This window comes from Aulostomus chinensis, chromosome 14 (assembly GCF_037954235.1).
Source record: "Aulostomus chinensis isolate RoL2024-O1b breed Wild chromosome 14, RoL_Achi_v1.0, whole genome shotgun sequence".
Taxonomy (NCBI): Eukaryota; Metazoa; Chordata; class Actinopteri; order Syngnathiformes; family Aulostomidae; genus Aulostomus; species Aulostomus chinensis.
This window is the reverse complement of record NC_141333.1, coordinates 19,104,378-19,128,671: the sequence shown is the minus strand read 5'-3', so window position 1 is coordinate 19,128,671 and position 24,294 is coordinate 19,104,378. Positions and strand designations below refer to the sequence as shown.

The window sequence follows — 24,294 nt, the reverse complement described above, 5'->3', positions numbered from 1 at the left end:
TCTGGTTACAACCTGATAACTTGTATTTCCTTACACTTCTGGGTTGGGTTGTCTGGTGGGCCTTGAGTCCCATCTAGTGAGCAAGTTCTCAATCATTTTGAGTTCCTTCCAGTTAACTGCATCCTTGCCTACAGAAAAAATGAGAAATTCCATTTCTGTGCTTGTGTTTTTACATTTAAATGACTGCACTGTCAATATTTTCACTTGTAGCCTATTGGAAAAAAAAAAAAATAGATGAAATTACAACAATCGTGACTGTGATAACATGTTGATTCCAGCAGAGGCAGTGGGACATGGAAGTGGCTTCGTGCACTGGGTGCCCTCAGAAAAACTCAAATGAGTATGAAATGTTGAAATTGAAACTGTGGAAATTCAGGTGAGTGCTTGAGGCGACTACCTTTTTTCTCTGTGGGGCATGAGGTGTAGCTGTCTAACGCCCCCTCATCGAGCTCTTTGCTAGGGACACGAGGCAGTGTGTGTGTATGTATATAGAGATATAGATATAAATTGAGTGTGTGGAGGTTGCCAGTGGACGGTGCAGAGTGACATCAGGCCTGAGTGAATGCGTCTGCTGACATCACACCCTTTAATTGAGAATGACTTATTTGACTGCGCCACGCCCTGCAGTGTCGTATTAAGATGTTTTAAGTTTCATTATTCACGCCAGGTGTCTGAACACTGTTAAATATGCACACCGACTCTTTGGCGTTGTGGCCAGTGAGCAGGTTTGGTACCCTGTACACCCCTTCCCCTACCTCTGCTACAGAGTGAGGTATTTACTCACTGATCCACAACACCAGGATCTACAGCGAAAACATCAGAATTACACTCAGACTTAGTAAGTGTATATGAATGATATCAAACGAAGAGAAGATGATCGAGGGGGTTGAAATACTAGAGGGCACCATTGCAGATGTTAGGACAGCCACAAATACCTTGGGACAAATGAAACCCATGAAGAAACCAGAAGGAAGTCGGCCACAGCCAAAAACCTCCTAAGGGTAAGGCAGGTCCCCGAGAAGCTTTGACCCCTAAATGGGGAGAGTAGCTCCGACAGATTCAGGCACAACATCTCAGACATATTGTATGTGAAATTTTATGTCTGTGAAATAAGGAGTTTGCTTATTGAAGAAAATAGGCCCAAAAAAAAATGAAGAGAAAACGATTCTGGTAAGTAACATACAAGTTAAAGGTTTCTGTGTTGCATCAAATTCTACAGTTTGTTTTTCAGCGAGTCAGATCGTTTTCCCACCGACAGGTATTCGCTTTGCAGGTTATTCCAGTGTGTAATCATTTTGAGTCTAATTTTTCAGTTTATGAGTGCATTGTTTTCAAGCGCCAGTCAGAGTACTCTTGGAGGAGTGTTGTTGAAGTTGATGTCAGATGTGTCTCCTGGTGAGCAAAGAGCAAGGGGAGAAAATTGTGGGATGCAGCAACCCGAGAGGAGAGAGTGCTTGTGAGTAATGTCCAGCCAGAATTGTTTTATCGTCACGCACTCCCGCGTGGAATGCACATAGTTGTGTGTGGTGTGTGTGCTTGTTGTTGCCGAACGTTAAGAGTAAGGGAGCCCCCTTTAATCATCTTCTCCCCTGTGTCTTGTACTTTGTGACTAATCTGGTGCTCTATGAGATGAATGTTTGAGTGACTTGATTTGGAGGAGTAACTCGCATCAAAGTGTTGGTCTAATACAGAACAATAGAGCGATGCTTTGTGCCATTGAAATCAAGTTTGGCTGTATTAACTTTGGTAGCATTCTTCGCTTGAGCAGAATTAGCTTATCTAACCAGAAAACCAGGGCTCTTTTCTGAATTGATGAGATACACAAATATTGGTCTTCACAGGCAACAGTACAGAATCGGCCAGCAAAATCAGAGGTAAAAAAAAATAGAATATACTGTATGTAATATAAAGAAATACAATTCTGGAATGCTGACAGTGGGACCAAGATGAAGTGGAACAGAGGGAAGGGAAGACAGGTGCAGAACATCTGGTTGGGACCAGTTAATCACACAAAAGGATTGGAAGTGGGGGAGAGACGGGTGACATTCTGAGTAAAAGGTGGTTTATTAATACATGCCTTTGTTCTCTTTCAGTGCCTACATTGGGACAAAGCCTTCAAGAATACATTTTCCCCACAGAGTCACGTGCAGAGTCGCCACTCTGAGTTGAATATCTCCTCCCCTAAAGGTTTGATAACTACTTCAGCAGAGATGAGAATTTATGAGATTCTCATTTGCTGGAACAGGAAGTCTTGTGAAGATGAAGTAAAGTCGAAATAAAGTTTTTCCTTGTCTTGTTTTACATCCTTCCAGAGGACAACAACACCCGAAAAAAGGAACACTTGCTTAGAGAGCTGGGTAATTTGAGGGCCCAGCAGAAGGAGCAGGTGGGGGGGGGGGGGGGGGGGGCATTATTTAAAGGAGGAGATAAAGACACAGGTCAGTTAGGAATTAAGAAAAATATTTAAGAACCTACAAGGGAGTTTGAACTACGTAAAATACTGGAAATAACTTTCTAGGATGACAAATGGGAACTCTGTCCTTAAGAGTAAAACTTGTCAGGAGTTTGAAAAGAGCGAGGTATAATTTAATCATATCGTGCTGTGTTTTCGGAGGGAAACATCCTGTTATCGATGCAGCCTCCTCTTTGTCTTCCAGAAACTGAAAGAGCTTACCATTTTGAATGCAACGGTGATGGAGCAGCAGGAGCACAACAGGTGGCCGCAGCAGGAGTTGGAGAGGGGACTGACTGAGCGGGACCGAACTGTCCACACTTGGAGAGCACGTTAACTCTGTTTCACTCTCATCACTCACTCGTGTGATATCATCCAGATGATCGAACAGAGATAAAAGTCAGATCAAAGTAAAATAGATCAAAGGTCTAAAATGAAAAGTCCAACCCTTTGAGACCAAAGTAAAACACGTAAATGCGGCTTTCAACTCATTCATACTTTGCTGTTCATGTTCAACTTGTGTAACAGATGTATTTTTTTTTAATGTAACTCACAGAAAAGGACAGTGTCTCAGGAGCTGAGGTAAAGACAGCTCCTTTTCCAAAGTGGGGAGAGCCAATGGACGCTGGTGGAGCAGGTCAGAGTGAACCAGGAGGTCAAGCTTGCACAGTGCCACGCATTTTTAACAGTCCTGTAAAACATACACTACATTTCATTCTATGTCATTTTCAGGATCAGATAGGCTGAAAAAATGGGTCCATCTTTGATAAGATGAGATCAAAATGGGAAAAAATTGTCAAGAGGCCTGACAAAAGGAATGATGGAGCAGAAGCTGGAACATCCAAGACTGCCCTGATGGCATTGCCGAACGGTGCATGATAAAAAATGTAAAAATAAGTGACACATTTTTGTTTTCCATACTCGCCTTTTAGAATATAGCTTAAATGAAATAATCTTTGAGTGTTTAATTCCTGCCTCAGTCGTGCCTGCCTCCACGACACTATAATCATGATACTTGCAAATATTTATACATTAAAAAAAGGTTGAAATGAGACAATGTCAAAATAGAGGTCAGAAAGAGAAAAGAAGCCAGTTTCCAGAATTTCTTACGAAAGAGTATTAATACAGTTTTACAACTGTCATTAAAAAAAAAAAAAAAAAAAAACTCAACACATACACACAAATGAAGACACACTGACACACATCATCTGTGCAGAGGGAGCTCAATTTGTGGCTGCCCGAAGCTAAAGTTCAAAAATGTCTGCACTTCCTGACATCCCTGGGGTTGCGTCTTGTTAAGGGAGCACACCTGCATTGTAGGAAATAGTCAATGCTTTTTGTCCCCAGAATGTGGACCTTCTTTTTCTTTTGTTTTTCTCTGTGTTGGATCACTCATTGCCGCACAGCTTCAAGTGTTTTCCCATGTTTCCCATCCACGTGCTGCTAAAATTGATTGGCGAGATTTCTAAATATGATGCACTATGACGGAAGGCTATTTTATAGGATGAAGTCTGTGACGTGATGATTAGTTCCTACATCTGAATCAACTCAAATAATATTGTCAGTTATTACAGTATGTATCTATATTATGATCCACTTGGGCTGATGTATATTGACAGCTCAATGACATTGCCAAGCCCCTAGATGGTGGCAGACTTCTACGCTACTGAGAAAATCTTCGTTGTGACCCCATAACAAGGATGGCTGAGAGAAGCATGTCGACCACTGGGTACATCCACTGATAAAATTAGCATGAACTTTTCAGACATCCAAACAGATCAACGTTATATGAAGTCAAGTTTGGAATGGGTTAGCATCGGCATCCGATAGGGCTTAGAAAAAATATATCAAATCAGGGAAAACAGCGCCGTTTTTCTGAATGGATGAGATCATTTTCCTAAAAAAACAACAACAGTTCTTCTGAATGAGTGAGATAATTGTGTATTATTAGAAGTGTACAGATTAAAAAAACAGAAGTAACGTGTGTAGAATAAGGCAAACGGCGTGGTCTGCAAGTGAAAAAGCTGACAGCGCCGGTGTTTCCCAGGCAGTACAAAGTACAAACAAGTCCCAACCTCATTTAGCTATCAAGATCAGACGAGAGCAGCGTATTCTGGGTGGTCTGGCCACAGTTGACACAAACACACACCAGCAGCTTGTGTTTATCAAAGCAACATATTTTATTATGTATTGATAATTACATTACAAATATCCTCCAAACCCCCAATACATACGGTTTTCAATTCATTCACACAATCTATACATTATTATGTGTAATGTTACAAATCAGACTTTGTTTTGTAGGGGTTGTAACAAAGGTATGATCTTTGAATGACGTTAAAAAAAAAAAAAAAAAAAAAAAGGCTCACGAATGCAAAGGCTATGGATTTGGACCCCCCACATGATTTCTTGCTCCTTGCCTGTGCAGGATTTGCCAGATTGTTGTTACATTTAAAAATGTTCTGTTGTTGGGCAATGTAGTTGCACAGAAAGCTCAGCGCTTCAAAGCAGTTTAGTTTTTGTTGAGTTTGATTCTTGGGTTTATAGTTTTGCAGTAGATTTTGAGATGATGGAGTCAAGGGATTTGAGTCATTGCAGGGACAGCGCAGAAGGTTGCCCTTTACTGTTCAGGGGAGTGGATTCAAATTGAGGTTGACTAACAAGGCCAGCCTGGAGGGAAACTCCATTCCCAGACATTCAATATTACCTGTGCAAGGAGAGAAGGATGGTTTTTGGGCTGCTGCATCCAAGTTGGTCGTACTGAGTGGCAGAATTGTTGATTTGAACCTGTTGGCTGTGTAAACTGAGATTAAGACCAAAGCTTTAATGAGGCAAAAAAATTTTTTTTTTTTTTTTACAACTATTACAATACAGGGGGAATCAATTTATTCTGCCTTTAAACTATAACCACCAGCAAAGCTGTGCGAAATGGTCAAGAAGATCTTCCAGTATAATACATGTCATGTTAATCCAGCTGTATGCTCATTAAAAACAACAACTGAAAAACAAACTATGTCAATGTTCCAGTGAAAGTTACACAGGTTTCTCATCAATGTCTTCCATGTCTGAGAATCTTTCAGTACAACTCCCATCCATCTATTTTCTATACCACTTACTCATTAAGGGTTAGGGGGGGTGGGGGGCTGGATACATTTTGGTAAGTTAAGGAATATATGGCTGCTTTTGGCAACTAATCTGATTTTGTTGGCATCATTGGTCTTTGATCTGTCTGTCAAGCTCTCACTGGATGGTTCACAGCTGCATGTGAAGCAGCTGGAATGAGGGTTAGGTTTAGGGACAACAGCTGCTCTTTTGTGTTGAAAGGAGCTAGTTGAGATGGTTCAGACATCTGTGTTGACTCCAGCTCCAACTCCCTCCCAGTCCTGATTGTCATCCGCCTCTCGGTCAAGTGCAACAGCTGTGTCCCATCAACACCAGGGATGCGGACCGTATAAGAAGGGCCACAGTTTGCAGTCCAGCGCTTGACTAGTCGTTGTGGTTAGTCACAAACCTGCCACAGAAAGGCTTGCCTAAGTATCCCTCCTGTAATACCATTGGTCCTTCCGTTAAATCCACCTGTCTCCCTCTCTCCAAGAGACCTCTTCTCTGGATCCCTCTTCCCTGGGACTGAACTTTCCCCATTGCTCTGGACACGGATCTCTCCTCGAATTCCCCATTCTTGGATCACGGACTCAGTTAGGTGCATCCACATGTACGACACTGCCATCATTTACATTTACATAACTGCACCACACTAGATTTTACATGCTAGACACCAGCAGCCACACACTGGCATCACACACTTAGTAAAATAGCACACACATTTAAATTCCTTTTTTCTCTTGACATCCACACATATCCCCCACTTATGCCCTGTTTGTTTAGATTAAATTTAAGAGTGGAAATGTATCTTTTAAAAAGAGTATTATTATTTTAAGTTACCTCTTTGACTGTCTGCTTCTGGGATACTGCCACATTTGACTTGTCAGTTCTTGTTCTGAGCCTAACAATCTGGTCAGGATGCCACATGGACACCTCCCTAGGAAGGTGCTCCAGCCACTTCCAGCTGGAATAAGGCAGCAGGATAGATCAAGGATTTTGTGGAAGAAACGCATTTTAATACTGGCCTGGGACAGCCTCAGGGTTGCCCAGTCAGAGCTGGTCAATGTGGTCAGGGAAAGGGAAGTTTGGGGTTCCCTGCTGGACTTGTTAACCCAGCAACCTGATTTTGGATAGGCAGCAGATGATGCGTGGATGAATGAGGTGTTCTCATGTATATTTTCATGTCTTCCTTGAATGAGAATGTTATCCTACAAACTGAGCAGGGGGAAAAAATTGTCACCGGTGTGTGTTCAATGTTTTGTTTTTGTTTTTTTAAATGGTACTCTTACATGAAAATTTGTCAACAAACTTAACAAGGGAAAGGTTTTCACCAGGGTGTGTTCATTTTTCCTTGGGTGAGACTGTTTTCCTACAAACTGAGCAGGGGAAGGGTTTCTCAACAGTGTTTGTTCTCAATATTTTTTCATGGCACTTTTTCTTGAGAATTTTATCCAATAAACTCAACAGGGGAAAGGTTTCTAATCACTGTGTGCTCTCTAACGGTTTTCGTGTTTCACTTTAAGGAAATGTTTTCTGATAAACTGAACGAGGGAAAGGTTTTTCAACACTGTGTAATTTCATATGTCTTATTGCGCTACCCTTTTGTGAGAATGTTTTCTTACAAACTGAGCAGGGGTAAGGTTTCTCACCAGTGTGTGTTCTTATGTGTGCTTTTAAGAAGTTGTTCTGTGTGAATGATTTCTTACAAACTGAGCAGGAGAACGGTTTCTCACCAGTGTGTGTTCTCATGTGTGCTATCATGTAATGCTTTTGTTTGTATGTTTTCCTACAAATTGAGCAGGAGAAAGGTTTCTCACCTGTATGTGTTCTCATGTGTCTATGCAAATAGCTTTTAAACCTACACCTTAAACCACATCTGGAACACCTTAACTCACTACGGTCTTTAGTCTCCAGTTTAGAAAAACCATAAGTTGTGTTCCCGATATTTTCTAATTTCAATTCAGTTTTAACTTTAAGGTTGTTGATACTGCAGTGATCTGGTTTCTCTTGAGTGTTGACTTTTTTGATGAAATTCAGATTAGATTTTTCAGACTCAGAGGAGCTCGTGTTACTTGGTCTGATCCAGTCATCCTGACTGTCTTCAGTCTCAGTTTCAGAGAAGCCTGACATTGTGTCATCAACATCTGGTTGTAAACGTGTATCTGGAACTAAGTTGGGGGTTGGTTCTGATCCTCCACAGTTGTCTCCATCAGCTTCTGTTTTCATGGGCAAGGTTGAGCTGATGGTCAGAGGCTCTGCCTGTCTGTTCTCCTCAGGTAGAGTGTGGTGGAGCTGTGAGAAATTAGGTTTTTCCTCATCATCTTCACTCTTTGGAGGGACAGAAGGGAATTTTAAAGCATTGATATCAGTTTCCTTCAGCCCTTGAAGCTGCTCTCCCTCCTGAATAGTGCAGACTTCCTCCAGTTCCTCTTTAATGTGAAAGGGCTCTGGGTCCTCCTGGTCCACACTGGAGCTATGAACCAACTGCTTAGGGGGGACCTCCCTTTTACTCATCAGCAGCTGCTGGATGTCTGCAGGACAGAGTCAAAAACAAACAGCGATTTTAAGAAATCTTTTCATATGACTGTTAGGACTGTCATATATAGCAGTTTTGCCAATGGCGGCAATCAAACCTGCAGCAGCTCAAGCAAGTGAGCTCAACTTTCTTCACCTCTGTGTGTGTGTGTGTGTGTGTGTGCGTGTGTTAAGTGCTGCAGGTGGCTGTGGTGGTGATCAGACAGGTAGAGCCTGGCGTTTGGATAATTCAAGTGGAAGCTGATCAAATCAGTGACATAAAAGTTCAAGATGACAATGCTGAAACAATGTACCATGCAGAAAATTCTGCATGGTACATTGCTCTGGCTCTGGGAGTAGGCCAATCAGTGAGAGACCAACCAAAGTATGGGCTACCGTTTTTCTTTTTTCTGTTGTTATACTTGGTTGGCTCCACGAGCTTAAATATACCACTGATTTATAAGTATACTTTATCAAGCAGAACCGCTGGCTCTGCTTTGATTAAATGATCCAAGAATGATTGTGACTGGTGGTTCACACTGAGCTTGCCTAGCCGGCAAGTCAGTCATACTCAAGCCCCCCTGAAATGAGATCCCTGTGATCTGCATATTTTCCCCCCAAGCAGCCAAGAAGTTGTCGCATGACTTGAGGAGGTTATCTGCCTCTGCTAATGTAACTATTGTTCATGTGCATCTTGTGATGATGATGTTTAAACAAAATATATAATGCAGCAGAATTTGACATCAGCCAATCAAAGTGCCGAAGGACATACAAGGTTTGCATTTTTAATGTTAAATAAATGTTGAAAATTAAACTAACTAAACCCCCATCTGGTTCTTTCTGGTCCAGTGTATATGGGACTGACCTGCTCTGTACAGCCTGACTTTGGGCTTCAGCACAGCATCGAGCAACATCCTCTGATGGGAAACCTTCCGCTCGTATTCTTCCACAGTCTCCCCCATCAAAGCAAAGATCTTCTCAGCGACTGCCATTAGCCGCTGGGTGAGCAGTGCTCTCAGCATCGGTTTAGCTGCTGCTTCTCTTTTCTCCAGCCGATATAGAAAGTCTTCAGCATCATCTTCAACAGCATTTCTGATCCACGTATGTACCTTCATCCACAGCAGCTGTACAGTGGACATATTGCTGCTCTTCTGTGAAATTTCAGGCTTCCTGCAAAAACAGACAACCAGCAGAGAGATTTTGAGATTGTTTCTCCAAGAATGACTTCAGATTCATTGGAGATTATTTCCTGCTTGCCACAAAATCAACCACAGACACACAACAGGGAAGCTTCTCAATGTGTTGGCAAAGCCTCTCCCACTGTATTATTCTTGCTCTGGTATTTGCCTCAAGTATTACACTGCCTGGCCAAAGAAAAAAGTCAGCACCAAAAAAAAAAAAAAAAAAAAGTCACACACTCTAATATTTCGTTGGACCCCCTTTAGCTTTGATTTACGGCACGCATTCGCTGTGGCACTGTTTCGATAAGCTTCTGCAATGTCATAAGATTTATTTCCGTCCAGTGTTGCATCAATTTTTCACCAAGATCTTGTATTGATGATGGTAGAGTCTGACCGCTGCGCAAAGCCTTCTCCAGCACATCCCAAAGATTCTCAATGGCAAAGCAAGGCAAGGCAAGGCAATTTTATTTGTATAGCCCGTTTTCATAAACAGTTTGTCTCAAAGGGCTTCACATGGCATCATAACAACATCCTCTGTCCTTAGACCCTCACATCGACTGAGCAAAAACTCCATAGAAAACCCTTTTAACAGAGAAAAATCTGAGAAACCTCAGGGTGAGCAACAGAGGAGGGATCCCTCACCCAGGACGGACAGACGTGCAGTAGATGTTGTTACAGACAAGAAAACAGTTTACAATACAGAATGTGAGAAACACGGAAATGGGTCAATAGGGTTAAGGTCCGGACTCTGTGGTGGCCAATCCATGTCTGAAAATGATGCCTCATGCTCCCTGAATCACTCTTTTCACAATTTGAGCCTGATGAATCCTGGCATGTTCTTCTTGGAATACGCCCGAGCAGTATCATCAGAGTACTTTGGTACATGGCAGGACTCAAAATTGTATTTAAAGTTTGCTGTGTAAGGAGTGAACAGAAATGGTGCTAAAGCCGTCCCCTGTGGGGCCTCAGTGCTGCTTCTGACCTTCTTGGAAACACAGGTCTCAAGTCTGACAAACTGAGGTTGCTCAACCAGATATTCTCTTATCCAGGAGGGCCGCATCCCCCCAAACTTGCCTCTCAGTATAAGGGGCAGGATAATACTGAATGCCCTTGAGATATCAAAAAATGAGATCCTCACATAACATCCTGGCTTCTCTATATAGGTATAGGCCGGGTGTGGCATATGGAGCACTGCATCCTCCACCTCAATGTGCTCCTTATACACAAACTGGTTGGGATCCAGAGCATGAGTGACCTCTTGCATGAAATGGTAGACCATATGCTCCAGGGTCTTCATAATGTGTGATGTTAAGGCCAACAGTCACTTGTCATCTATCCCAGCCAGTCATCCAAATTTGGGCACCAGTACCTGACAAGTTGTTTGCCACTGCACCAGGACATTGCCATTGTGAAGACTCATATTGAATCTTTTCTAGAGGGAGCTCAGCTAGCTGGGGTGCACAGTCTTCCAGAGGTCTTGGGGAAACGCCATCCAGACCTTCAGCTTTCCCAGTATGCAGTCTCCTGAGGTCCGCCCTCCCTTCATCAGCTGTAAAAGACAAGGGCAGGGGAGGATGGTCTTGAGTGATGGGCATTGCAACCGCATTGGCAGTGGGGTGCTGCATTTAGGAGACAATGGAGTAGAGGCTGCAGCTGAGTTTGTGGAAAGTTGGACAGGTGTTGGAGCAGGGTGGGCACTGGCCAATCCATCAAACCTGTTGAAAAACAGGTTGAAGTCAGCGGCCTTGTCCACATCCCCATCCATGACCTGGCTATTCTTCTTTTGAGTAGTCTGTTATGTTTCTCATTCCCTTCCACACTTTTCTGGTGTTTTTCTGTTGCAGCTTACTCTCCACTTTCCTTTTATAATCCACCTTTGCCTGCTTCAGCTTCCTCTTCAGCTCATGTTGTACCTGCCTGGGCTTCACGTTGTTACCCTGCTTTAACACCTGTTTTTTCAGGTTGAGAAGCTTCTTGATTAGCTCTCACGACAGTCTAGTGTAATGGCGACACAAAACTTTATCAATACATAATGTTGTCTAAGACCCAATGCCAACATTTCAATATCCCGACAGCAAATCTTATCTTCACCATCATATGTCCAGGATGACACCATCCATTGTTTATGAGCAGAATCAGACCTCCACCTTTGCTCTTGCCTCTCACCTTCACATGAACTCACCCAATTTCACAACCACAACCTTGACCTTGTCCTGACATATGTAATTGAAGCTGATAATTTAGTTGTATTTCTGCATAACTCTCTTTACCTGACCATCAGTTAATCACTTTTGAATTTGTAGAACTCGACTACACACCACGAAGGAAAAACTGTCTTTTCCAGATGTTTGTGGCGCTAAAGTCGGTGTCATGTCCTATTTTTAACAGGACCATGTTGTCAACCTTAGTCCTTCCCAAATCGATCATTTTTTCGATGGCGCAACAGACACAAACAACTTTAGACTCTGCTGCCCCATTAAAAATAAAATGATGAAACAAAGGAAATAAGCACCATGGTACAATTCTGATACCCAACAGTTTCCACATAAAACTCAATAACTGAAGAGGACATGCCACTCCTCCAAACTGGAAAGGTCATGTGCAATCTGGCAAGATAGCCATAAAATTTATAGGAAAGCACTTCATATCTTCAGCACTGTAGCCAGACTGACAGAGAGCCACAGCTCTATTGAGCCAAGTATTCATGTTTCTCTGAGTAGCAATTACTTCATGAGCATTTTTAATGATAAAATTCTACTTACAAGAGATAAAATTCTTCTCCTCCTGCCATCCGCTGACCCCATGTCACTCATAAACTCAGAATCCTTAGAGGCAGCTGTAGGCCCAGACATACACCTGGATAGCTTTTCTGCCATTGACCTTCACAAACTAAACCATCTGCCTGACACCTAGACCCCATCCCAACTAAACTGCTTAAAGACACTAAAGCCCAAGTTAGAGCCTCTCTCTTAGATATGATCAGTGTTATCTGGTTATGTTCCAAAGTCCTTTTAAAGTAGCAGTAATTAAACCCCTTCTCAAAAAACAACCCTGGAACCAGACATTTTGGCCAACTATCAACAACATCACATCTTCCTTTTCTCTCGAAAATTCTGGAGAAAGCAGTTGCTAAACAGCTTTGTGAATTCCTCCACAGCAACAGTTCATTAGAGGATTTCCAGTCAGGTTTCAGGTTCATCATAGCACAGAAACAGCACTAGTCAAAGTTACCAATGACCTCCTACTAGCATCAGATGAGGGACTAGTCTCTGTGCTGGTCTTATTAGATCTTAGTGCAACTTTTGATACCATTGACCACCATATCCTTCTACAGAGACTGGAACATGTCATTGGCATTAAAGGAACTGCACTAAACTGGTTTAGGTCATATTTATTAGGTCAATTTGTCAGTTTGTTCTTGATGATGATTCCTCTGAGACCACTACATTTAGCTGTGGTGTACCACTAGGTTCTGTGCTTGGACCAATATTCTTCACACTATATCTGCTTTCAATAGGTCACAGAATAAAGAAACACAATTAATTTTCACTGATATGCAGACAATACGCAGCTGTACTTATAAATGCATCCACATGAAACAAATCAGCTGACTAAACTTGAGGCCTGTCTAAAGAAAATAAAAACGTGGATGACCCACAATTTTCTTTTACTAAATTCTGACAAAATTTAAGTTATTGTGCTGGGTCTAAAACACCTTAGAAACACCCTATCTAATGCGATATCACCCTGGCTTCCAGCATTACCATAAGGAACCTGGGAGTTATCTTTGATCAGGATCTGTCCTTTAACTCCCACAAAAAGCAAATCATTCATCATTTCATCTACATAACATCGCTAAGATCAGACACATCCTGTCTCAAAAAGATGCAGAAAAACTTGTCCAGGCTTTTGTCACTTCCAGGCTGGATGACAGCAATTCCCTCCTATCAGGCAGCACCATTAAGGCCCTAAGGACCCTCCAACTTTTCCAAAGTGGAGCTGCCCACTATTTACAACAAATAGTAGAAGAGACCATATGTGTCCTGTAGTGGCTTCTCTAAATTGGCTCCCTGTCAAATTCAATAGGATTCTAAATTCTTCTTCTTCTAACATACAAAGTCCTCAACAACCATGCACCTTAATATTTGAGAGAGCTCACAGTCCCCTGTTATCTAGATAGAACCCTTCACTCCCAGGTTGTAGGATTACTGGTGGTTCCTAGAGTCTCTAAAAGAAGAAGGGGAGCCAGAGCCTTCAGTTTCAGCCCAGAATGCAGACACCCTCTCTACGTTTAACAGCAGACTTAAGACGTTCCTTTTTGATTAAACTTATAGTTGGGGCTGGCAAAGGCTAGCCCTTTGATATGCTGCTATAGGCTTGGACGGCTATATGGCCTCTTTTCTCTCTTTTTTATCTCTGTCCCTCTCTTTCCTTCTATGTATCTGTATTTTGCAATTATCTGTCTTTGTTTCTACCCCCCTTTCCTGCTCTTTCCCCCAACCAGTCAAAGCCAACGGCTGTTCCCATTCAGCCTGGGTCTGCTCAACATTCCTGCCTGTTAAAAGGAAACTTTTTGTCACTGCTGTTGCAGGATGTGCTTGCTCATGGAGAATTGTTGGGTGTAAATTCATTGAAGGAGTGTGGTACTAGACCTGCTCAACTTGTAAAGTGTCATTAGATAACTTTTGCCGCAATATACCAATTAAAAACTGACAACATCCCTTGTAGAGCTGGCAGCTCCTTTCCAGTACCAGCAGCTTGTTGCACATAGGAAGTGAGTTGACATTCACCTTCAGGATGGATGGCAGAAAAGATTTGTATTTCCACCTCCTAACCTTCAGTGTAGCTCCTGCTCTGCAGCCTCTCAACAGCTTCCTTGGCTCATCTGATATTACATGTCTGACCCAATATCCAATGTTGTTCGGAGCCAAGGGTCATCCCTTGTGTACCATGCTTTACTAAGAGCTGTGCTCATCACATTGGAAGAAAAACACTGAAATGTAACACTTAAAACAATAGAGCTACTGAGACTTGCTGCCACTCCAACCAGCGCATGCTCATAAGTAGTAATATACAGGCACTTTTGCGTGTGCGTGTGAAGCGCGTGCGCATGCGTGACCGCACGCATGATTACAAATGAGTTTCATATCCAATATGTGATATTTTATACAACTATTAAAGTATGATTTTATTTAGCATAATTTGATCAATTTGTGCAGAGCCTGTTGGATTATGGGAGTGGAAAAGTTCGCCAGTGTTTGAGCGTGACTTTGTCGTTCGTTGTTACCACTGCGGTAGCGAGCGAGCGTGTGTGTGTGTGTGTGAGTGCGGCTCCGCCATTGGACTCCTAGCATTGGAGCGCGGACCGGCTGCTGCGAACGGAGAGGTATGATAAAATCAATTTTAAAACGCCGACGGGCTCTGAAGCCTGGCTTCGCTGCCTGCAGACGCTTTCTCATTAGGGGTTTTCAGCAACTCATCCTGACAGAAAAACGTATGTACAGAGTGAAAGCACCGATTTAGACAATAAATTATTTAATATATATGATCCTCCAATGTTTCAAACGGATGGTTTTAATTGACCTTGCTGTAACAAAATGAGAGTTTCTATGATGCTTTTATTCTTTACTTTATGTGGTGACCATGTCATTAAACAAATAAACATCTACTTTAGTCAAACTTTTAGCCTGATGGCCTGCAGAAAAAAGGTATATTCATACATGTTCAGACATGTCCTCTCTCAAGCCTCAAACAGACCATGTGGTCGTGTTTGGTGTTACAAGTCACACGTCTGGCCTTTTGTTTTAGGGGAGAAAGGTGTGGGGAACCCAACCCCTTTATTTACTTGTAGATATATCACAGCCGACTTGGCTCACACTTTGTTTCTTTCTGACCGAAGACACAACAAGACCTCAGAGGACCGTACGACTCTTTATTTCTTTTCACCAGGAGAAAAATCGTAATTTTTTGGGGAAAATGGCTGATTGCAACGGTAATTTCTTTGATTATGTATTGTTGTCGTTAACTGATACAATGATAAATTACTAGTATGCTTTTGAACATTTTTTGTTAAGGAAAAGTCATCATTCCTGATCCGCACAGTGTCGGACCCGCTGACTCTCAAGACTGTCTGCCCAAGACCTGTGACCTATCTGAAACCATTTCTGAGCACAGCATGGCAGAAGACTCGTGTGAGTATACAGCCAACGGTGCTAGCCTGCCATGTGGATGCTCATGGCTCACCCGTCCATTGACGTACTGCACCTACTGGGGACATGATCCAAACATCAAAGACTGGCCCTCAACAGTGAGACTCTCTGAATGATCATATCATTAATCAAATAAATATCTGATTTAGTAAAAAACTAAAACTTTTAGCCCATGACCTGCAGAAAAAAGGTATTTCCAGACATGTTCTGACATGTCCTCTCTCATGCTTCCAAACACCCATAGTGACCACGTGTGACGTCCCGCCTTTTGTTTTGCCTTTGAGGTGCTATGGCTATTTTAACTGTATGTTTCATGGTGTTGTTATTTCTGTTTCTTTTTTACTATATCTAACAAAACAAGCTGAGGGCAAGTGAGTGTATTCAGCGATGGAGACTAGGCAGCTGGAATCTCCGCCAGAGGATGCTTTGGGGTATGCAGGACTACCTGGATAATGAAGACGAGTTCATGTATCGCAAAATTTCAGCCAAATTCATAGAGCATCTAAGAACTGTTGTCTTACTGCTGCTCAATGGTTCGATGAACATACAGTGGACTGATGATTGTCTGGGCTGCCAAATGAAGCATTCATGCCAGAGCAACCACATGTGGGGAAGAAATACCTGATGATTATTTTGAAAGAAATTATGAAAACATACTATGAAAGCTTTGGAATAGAAACTTCATCCGCACGATAAGAAATGACCTGTTTCTGAAACACATGCTCATCAGTCCTGCTGCTGAGACACTGTTGGCGACACAAGCACAACCAGGTGTGGCAACAAAAGCGATTGATGACTATTTTAAAAGTATACCGGTAGGTGACCACTACTGGAACATTTATGCTGAACAACGCATGATCTCAAACACTTGGAAATCTAATTAGGTGTAGCTACAGCGTTGTATGTATTATTTTGATTACTCTGACTGCCCTGTTTTTCCCTGTGTGCTCTGGTGTGATAAAATTTATTTTATTTATTTTTTTTACACATAGTGCTATTACCGTAGTGTTTTTTTTTATGATGCCTGAGGTGTTTGTGGATTGTTAAAATTCAAAAGTAAAAGAGGAGGAGGAGGTTTTCTGTATCAGATTGAAAGCAACGCCCCCACACGCTGGTCAGACTATGAGGAGACAGGCCCAGCCCATGGACCCGAGATTGAAGTTATAAGAAACATGGCGCATTGCTCATTTCACCAGCATCACCCCAAACAACATGACCAGACCAGACTGGCATTTTATCAGTACCAGAAAGGTGACTCATCAGAATGGCTATGCATCCCGACAGAGAATTGGACTCTAGCCTCGTTCTCGAGGGGAGGTCTGAGCAGCATGTAGACCATGCCGGTCCAAAACGCAAAAAGAAGCAGGCAGATGAGAGCGCAACGCTAAAGTGCAAGGAGACTGTTGCAGGGTTTTTTTTGGTATGTGTATGAAGTTAAATATGTAGATGGTAAAGGTTATCTGAGTGTGGGCGATGCATGCGTGGAGTCGTACGGGGTCGGCGCCATGCATGGCATGTCTGTTCGCGATTGGGCTCATTTTTATGACATTACACTCAAAGTTCCACAGTAGCCCTGTAACGAGCTATAAGGACGCATTTGCTAAAGGGTTTGCAGGAGTTAGAAAACACCTTATTTTTGACAATTTGTGGATTCTTGAGGGAGATAACGCATGTGACGGCTTCCTGCATCCGTCCGAGGAACACCAAGGTTTGATGCCTTCCTTCATCTGATAAGAAATGGTTTAAATGAGATTAATGCAAAGCTCAACACGCACACCGCGTATGGACTCATACACTTTGCATACAACAACATCAACAATAGGTAAGATGGTTTGAATCGATTACAAACAAACTGCAAGATGGCTCCTTTCAAAATACTACCGTCACACTGAGAGGGCGACGAGCTGAAATACTGGGTTTTATCCCGGGCGAGGAGTTTGAGATTTTTTCACCGGCTGTTTCAAAGAGACACATAGCCCCCCACCCAGCAGACATTCACGGTGGGCGATACAATATTTTTTATTTATAGCGATATTGTGGTTTACCAGCTGGTCGGTGACAGCCACGTTCCGCTCTTGCGGTGTATAAATGTATCTGACGAGCACAGACACATGCCCACATGGACTTTTGACAAGCCACACTACACGTCGCTCTCCAAATCTGTTGTAGACGACATAGAGATATCATTTAAAAACGATCAAGGGTTGTTGTTTTTTTTATAAGGATTTTTAAATTCAGAGTTCATTAAAAAGAATTGCATCAAATTAATTTACCAAGCACAAACACGACACACTCTCTGCTCATTCTCTAATATCTCTTTATGTATTTCAATACAGGAAAAGAATATGGAATATAATAAAATAATTTCGAGATGCAGTTTCTTTCTTAATTTCATTCTTTATTTAATAGGGACATCACATTTCAATGAAAATATATATGTGAGATGGAGACATGGACAGTGGAGAAAAATTCCATTGTTCTGATCACTTCCTTGTGGTTGACAAGCCATCAGCTGTTGCCTGTTCTCACCACCATCATGGCCGTGAGCCTCCGTTATGTCTAGTACCAGGACAGTTGTCCTCCCTGATGAAGTCTCTGGGCCTCCTGCAGCTTCTCTTCTCAGCTTGTTAATTCTTCTCGGTGGGTCCAAGTCATCTTTGAAATGAAGAGAACGGCGTTTTTCCCTGTCTGCTTTGTAGAGTGGAGGATCATCCTTGTTGTTATTAATCATAATCTGTTCAGGTAAAATTGGCTTCGGAGCCGCTTTATTCCTGATAAAATCAGGACAGCACAAATCAGTCTGATTGGTCAGTCCATCCTCTCTTTGCTGGTTTTGGTTTGTCTGATTATTCATATGTTATATATGTTAAATGGAGGCATGGATAATGGAGAAAAATTCCATTGTTCAGATCACTTCCTGGTGGTTGAGATGCCATCAGCTGTTGCTGTTCTCACCACCGCCGCCGCCATGAGCCTCCGTCATGTCGATCATCAGGACAGGAGTCCTGCCTGATGAAGTCCCTGGGCCTCCTGTTGCTTCGCTCATCAGGTCATCACCAGTTACTTCTGTCTGGTGGCTTCTGTTGCGATCCACAGTCTTGTAGCGGCCACCATCACAGGAAGGTCCACTGAGCACGCCTCTGGCCTCCTCTGGTTTTTTCCAACCACCATTTTGCTCATAAAGATGGCGATCATGATTTAAGTTCTCCCATCGGGAACTAACCTCCTCATCTGTCCCAGGTCTCCACCAGTTACTGGTTTCACACGGTGATTGGCGACTGTTGCCATGGTGAGGCCTTGACCTCTCTCCACTGGTCATCCACTCATGCAGGACACCAGGTTTACTGAGGGGCCTCCATGTTTGGTTATTTTCCCCCTCAGTCCTCAGACAAGGCTCGTCATCCTTGCCTTGTGTTCCACTTATGTCCTCATGACGTCTTCTTGGTGGGTCCACGTCAATATGGAAACGTATAGAACGACATTTCTTCTCATCTGCTTTGGCGAGTGGAAGATCACCTTTGTTATTCACCAGAATCTGGTGAGGTAAAATTGGCTTAGGGGCCTGTTTATCCCTGTTGAAGTCAGGACAAGACAAAATGGTCTGATTGATCAGTCCATCCTCTTCTTGCTGTTTTGGGTCACTCAGACTGAATGAATTAACAGCAGTGGTCAGTCTTTCCTCTTCATGCTGGTTTGGAGCTTTATGACTGGGTTAATTCCCTGGAGGGGTCAGTCCATCCTCTTCTTGTTGGATCCGGTTTCTCTGGCTGGGTGAATTCCCAGGAGGGGTCAGTCCATCCTCTTCTTGTTGGATCTGGTTTCTCTGGCTGGGTGAATTCCCAGGAGGGGTCAGTCCATCTTCCTGTTTCTTGGGCTCAGCCTTTTGCTGACCAATTTGCCCATTTTGGACTAAAAAACTCATTCGTCTTAGGGTCTGGTGTTTTCGCTTCCCTGGCATTTGACTGTAAGTCTCATATTCGATGTCAGGCTCCAGAGGATCTTCGTCGTATTTGTCACCCGAGTACCACGTGATGAAATCAAATGCATGCTTCGTAGGATTGGCTGGTAGAAAGGAAGTGGATTTCTGTTTGTATGTTGTTTGATGATGGTGAAGCAGAGAGGTCATGACTGGGATCACAGGACCCTGATATCGTTCAGAAATGGGTTGTCAAAGTCGGGACGGCTGAGGTCTGTGATGGATGTGAAGGTTATGACTCAGAAATGGCGGGATGTCAGGAGCTCCAGTGGTGGCTGTTACCATGTGGTCCTATGGCATACAGCTTCTCTTTTTTTTAATGTTTAACATTAGCCCGGTGGACGGCAGGGTAGAGGTGAACGGCAGAGAGACGACACAAACAGAGCAAAATTTAATTGAGGTCAGTCTCACTGCAGCTTTTGGGATCATAATTCCCCCCCTTTTTTCATGTAATGATGATTGGTGATGGAGCACATGGCTGTTATGAGACAAACAGCTTCAGAAGTGTGGGAAATGTGCTTCATAGTAAGTAAATGTGCAGATGGCTGCAGACAGGATTTAGGGCTGTTTTACTCTGAAAGGAATCAAATAAAAACATTTAATACCGATGTATTAAATGATCTGACAACTAATTTTAGTCCCCTCCTAATGAATAATTAGGAATTTCATTGTGTGTCTCCTCTAGACTTGACAAATGTTATCAGACCAAATGGTTCAAATTATGGTTGTAGAACGAGTGATGTGAAGCTATTTGTCCACCATTTAATAACCAAAAGCGTGTATTATTATAGAACAGCGTCCATCCTTCTCTGGGAACAGAGGACGCTGGTTTCAAGTCAGTTTGTGAACCACATTACATGATGATGGCCCAAGCCATTGTGGAAAATGATTTATTTTCAAATGTGATCACAGTAAATCCAGCTGGCCTTACCCTGAGTAAACACATTTTGTACCAGATATATGCAGCTAAGATTTCGATGATAAACATATTTTGTAAAAACATTTTGAACTTCTATATTATTGCATGCATCATTCATCAAATCGTCTAGAATTAATAGATTATTTTTGTCAGGTGGTAGCAGAGAATCGTCACACAACGAGTGCGGTAAACCCTCCACAAAGTTTATGTCCATTGCACATACAAAACATGCCTCATGCTTCCCCTCATGGTAACGAGTCTCGAAATCATACAGGATGTATTTTCTCTGGGGGTCTTTTTTTCCAATAGGCTGCATATAGCACACGTGCTCAGAGCCACCGTTAATAACACATTCATGACAGTGTTCACATTTTGATGGCTTGCAGGAATGTTTTTTTTTTACCAACTTTGTAAAATTTACCGCACCTGCTGCAAAATTTTAGGCTGTGGCAGGGAATCAGGCTGTGTGTTTTTTCAGGCTCTTTGTGTGCTTCGTAACAAAACTCTGATTTTCAGATGCAGCTACAGTCCGTGCATTTTAAAGTGGTCAGTGCTCGTTCTTTGCAATATGTAAAACACACATTGCACAAATATTTGCAGTTGTGCATTCGAGGAGCATCGTAAGTAGTAATGATTATCGTGTAAATAAAGCCAGATTGTATTTGATTTTGGGGTGGTGTTAGTTTGGAAACATTGTAGGCGTTTACGATCCTCTGCGTGGTGGTAAATCACTATTTTGGCGTTTACTATGGATTCATATCTGGACACGTGTGTGAATAAAACCGGTGGTGAGGGATTGAGACCTACTGACGCATGCAGACGCTCAGCCTGCGCCAGTTTGTCTGGATCAGACGTTGAGGCATTGATGGCATGGGCAATGCATAGAGAAAAGCAAAGACTGTCGTCCTCTATATGGTTGTTGGGGTTAAAGAGGCAATTTGCCTTTTTAGAAAGAATCTCATCGTAGAACACGTTCCCCAAATTCAGACGAGTGTGGAGCGGTTTTGTGCAACTGTAACAATAAACTCCAATTCATCGTCAGTCATGGATGTGTCATTACTCTGAATAGCCTGAGCGACCGCATCTATAAATGTATCTTGGCTGTACTTGTCGTCAGATCGTAACACAGCTAGCTTGTACGTCGCTAGCCAGGGACGGCCCTCTCAAAACAACATTTAAAACACTGCCAGGTTGTGACATTTCTAATGCCCGGCCAATCACCCCAGACAGTTTATCTCTAACAACAGATGGCACATGGTCGGGGCTGTCGACAACTACATTCCTGAAATCAACTTTTTGATGCAGTTCTACAGCATTAAAAGGCCTGATTTCCCTCACATCCGCTTGACCATAGCCACTTTGTCTGGCAACGCTTCTAGAAGGGATGTTTGGTGTGTTAATACTGCTACTAGCGATGAGTTCAGACCCCTGTGTGATGACAGCCTGTTCAGTATGTTGTGGTTGTTGTGATGGTATGGTGTGACGCCTACCATTTAAAAGTTCTTGATCTCTTGTGGCTTGTGATGGTTCAAAATCCTGGGCAAAAATCTCTTCAAGATTTTTCAAATCCTCGTCTGTGGACCTTGGTTGAAGTACGGTCTCCAGCGCCATCAAACCCATTCACGTAGCAGTAGATTCTGTATTCCTTTGCCTTCTATCCGCATCTGATGTCAGAGATGGCGAAATGATGTTGGATGTGGGAGCGGGGTGTCTTTCAAGCATCTCAGCCCCGAGCTGCAGATGAGATGGTCCTGGTGTTGGATCTACAAAGAGAAAAAAAAATTGTTTCGTTAAGGAAGCATGCACCATATTGGCTGCATATAAAATAATTTTAAAAGAACACACACACACACACACACACACACACACACACACACACACACAACCTACCAGCATAGCCTTCGCCCAGGGCGTTTCTCGTAGTCGTGCAATTCTTCTTCTCCACGGGTCTGTATTTTTAAAATTAAACGTGTTGCAAAGCAGGCTGAATTTTCCAGGTTAATTTTCATACATGATAGGTGGTTTCGGTCTGTTAGCAATTACTTTATTCATTAATTAATATAAGCCTTACAAACCATATGGGAATGTTGTTTAAATTGTTTTACATGCCTTGCTCGAGAAGGGGTTGTGGTTTGGGAGGTATGATTTCAACATCTACAGTCATGACACAGTCACCGCACGAGTCTTCTGCCATGCTGTGCTCAGAAATGGTTTCAGATAGGTCACAGGTCTTGGGCAGACAGTCTTGAGAGTCAGCGGGTCCGACACTGTGCGGATCAGGAATGATGACTTTTCCTTAACAAAAAATGTTTAAAAGCATACTAGTAATTTATCATTGTATCAGTTAACGACAACAATACATAATCAAAGAAATTACCGTTGCAATCAGCCATTTTCCCCAAAAAATTACGATTTTTCTCCTGGTGAAAAGAAATAAAGAGTCGTACGGTCCTCTGAGGTCTTGTTGTGTCTTCGGTCAGAAAGAGACAAAGTGTGAGCCAAGTCGGCTGTGATATATCTACAAGTAAATAAAGGGGTTGGGTTCCCCACACCTTTCTCCCCTAAAACAAAAGGCCAGACGTGTGACTTGTAACACCAAACACGACCACATGGTCTGTTTGAGGCTTGAGAGAGGACATGTCTGAACATGTATGAATATACCTTTTTTCTGCAGGCCATCAGGCTTAAAGTTTGACTAAAGTAGATGTTTATTTGTTTAATGACATGGTCACCACATAAAGTAAAGAATAAAAGCATCATAGAAACTCTCATTTTGTTACAGCAAGGTCAATTAAAACCATCCGTTTGAAACATTGGAGGATCGTACATATTAATAATTTATTGTCTAAATCGGTGCTTTCACCCTGTACATAAGTTTTCGACAAAGTTACGCTCAAACACTGGTGAACTTTTCCACTCCCATAATCCTTTGCAACAACGCCGCAGCAGCAGGCTCTGCATAAATTGATCAAATTATGCTAAATAAAATCATACTTTAATAGTTGTATAAAATATCACGTATTAGATATGAAACTCAATGACGTGGGGGCGTGGTCACACGCGCAAAACCACGTGATCGCACGGACGAAGTCTAAATCTAAAAAGGGTGAGTCTTCTACTTAGCTCCTTTAAAATGCTGAAATGACTTTGCAGTGGATTTGAGGACTAACATTCCTGTCATATTCATTCACGTGTCAATCCTTTCATGGATTAATGACTGGAATTTTTATGTTTAACATGATTGAAAGGGGGATGCGTGAGAACCAAGATTCACAACGTGACGATCAGTTCGTTTCACTTAATAATAATAATAATAATATTTTATTTGTAAGTGCACTTTACATCTCAGAGGAATCTCAAAGTGCTACATCCCGCACTTCATCCCGTGACGTTTCCATAGGGTTCAAGAAATAGTGGAAGGGAGCAGGAGGGCCTGTTCGGATCCAGTCTAGCAAATTCCGACTGATGTTTTTAGCCCCCGGCTGGTCGGGAAAGGAGAGGACAGAAGCGCCTCTAGTTAAAGTGTCACAACATAGGTTTTTTCTTAAGTGAGAAGCAATTATCGAGGTCTGAATAGTGATCAGGGTCATTCCATTTTATCATACGATAGCTCCATGAATCGTTTGTCAGTTAGAGACCTAGCTACGAGTGAATGCTAACAGGCCATTAAGGCTTCTTACCGAGACCTGCCTTTATTAATCATAATATACGGTAAAAACCCGGCGAGTAAACGGGACAGGCGTTGAATTTGGACAAAGCTTTTAAAAGGACAACGGCAGTGATGAGCGAGCGGGCTACTTTAATGCTTACCTTTTATCCGTTCTCTCAAACTGTTGTGTGGCTGCTTCGCGCATGCTCTGTCGCAGCTCCGTCAAGCGAACGGAGTGAGGTGGCTCAGCACTTATGGTTTAATTTTTTTTTTTCAAAATAAAACTAGTGTC

General features: G+C 42.5%; 1 protein-coding gene across 1 annotated transcript; it reads right to left on the bottom strand.

The window, feature by feature from the left end:
* Positions 1 to 4,480: 4,480 nt before the first annotated feature.
* Positions 4,481 to 24,261, bottom strand: LOC147250064 (uncharacterized). Its single transcript, XM_086224069.1, has 3 exons — positions 24,164 to 24,261; positions 8,934 to 9,238; positions 4,481 to 8,085 (listed from the first exon to the last, which is right to left on the bottom strand). The coding sequence occupies exons 1-3, from the start codon at positions 24,205 to 24,207 to the stop codon at positions 7,073 to 7,075; spliced, it is 1,362 nt and encodes a 453-aa protein (XP_086080195.1). The 5' UTR covers positions 24,208 to 24,261; the 3' UTR covers positions 4,481 to 7,072.
* Between the last annotated feature and the right edge of the window lie 33 nt (positions 24,262 to 24,294).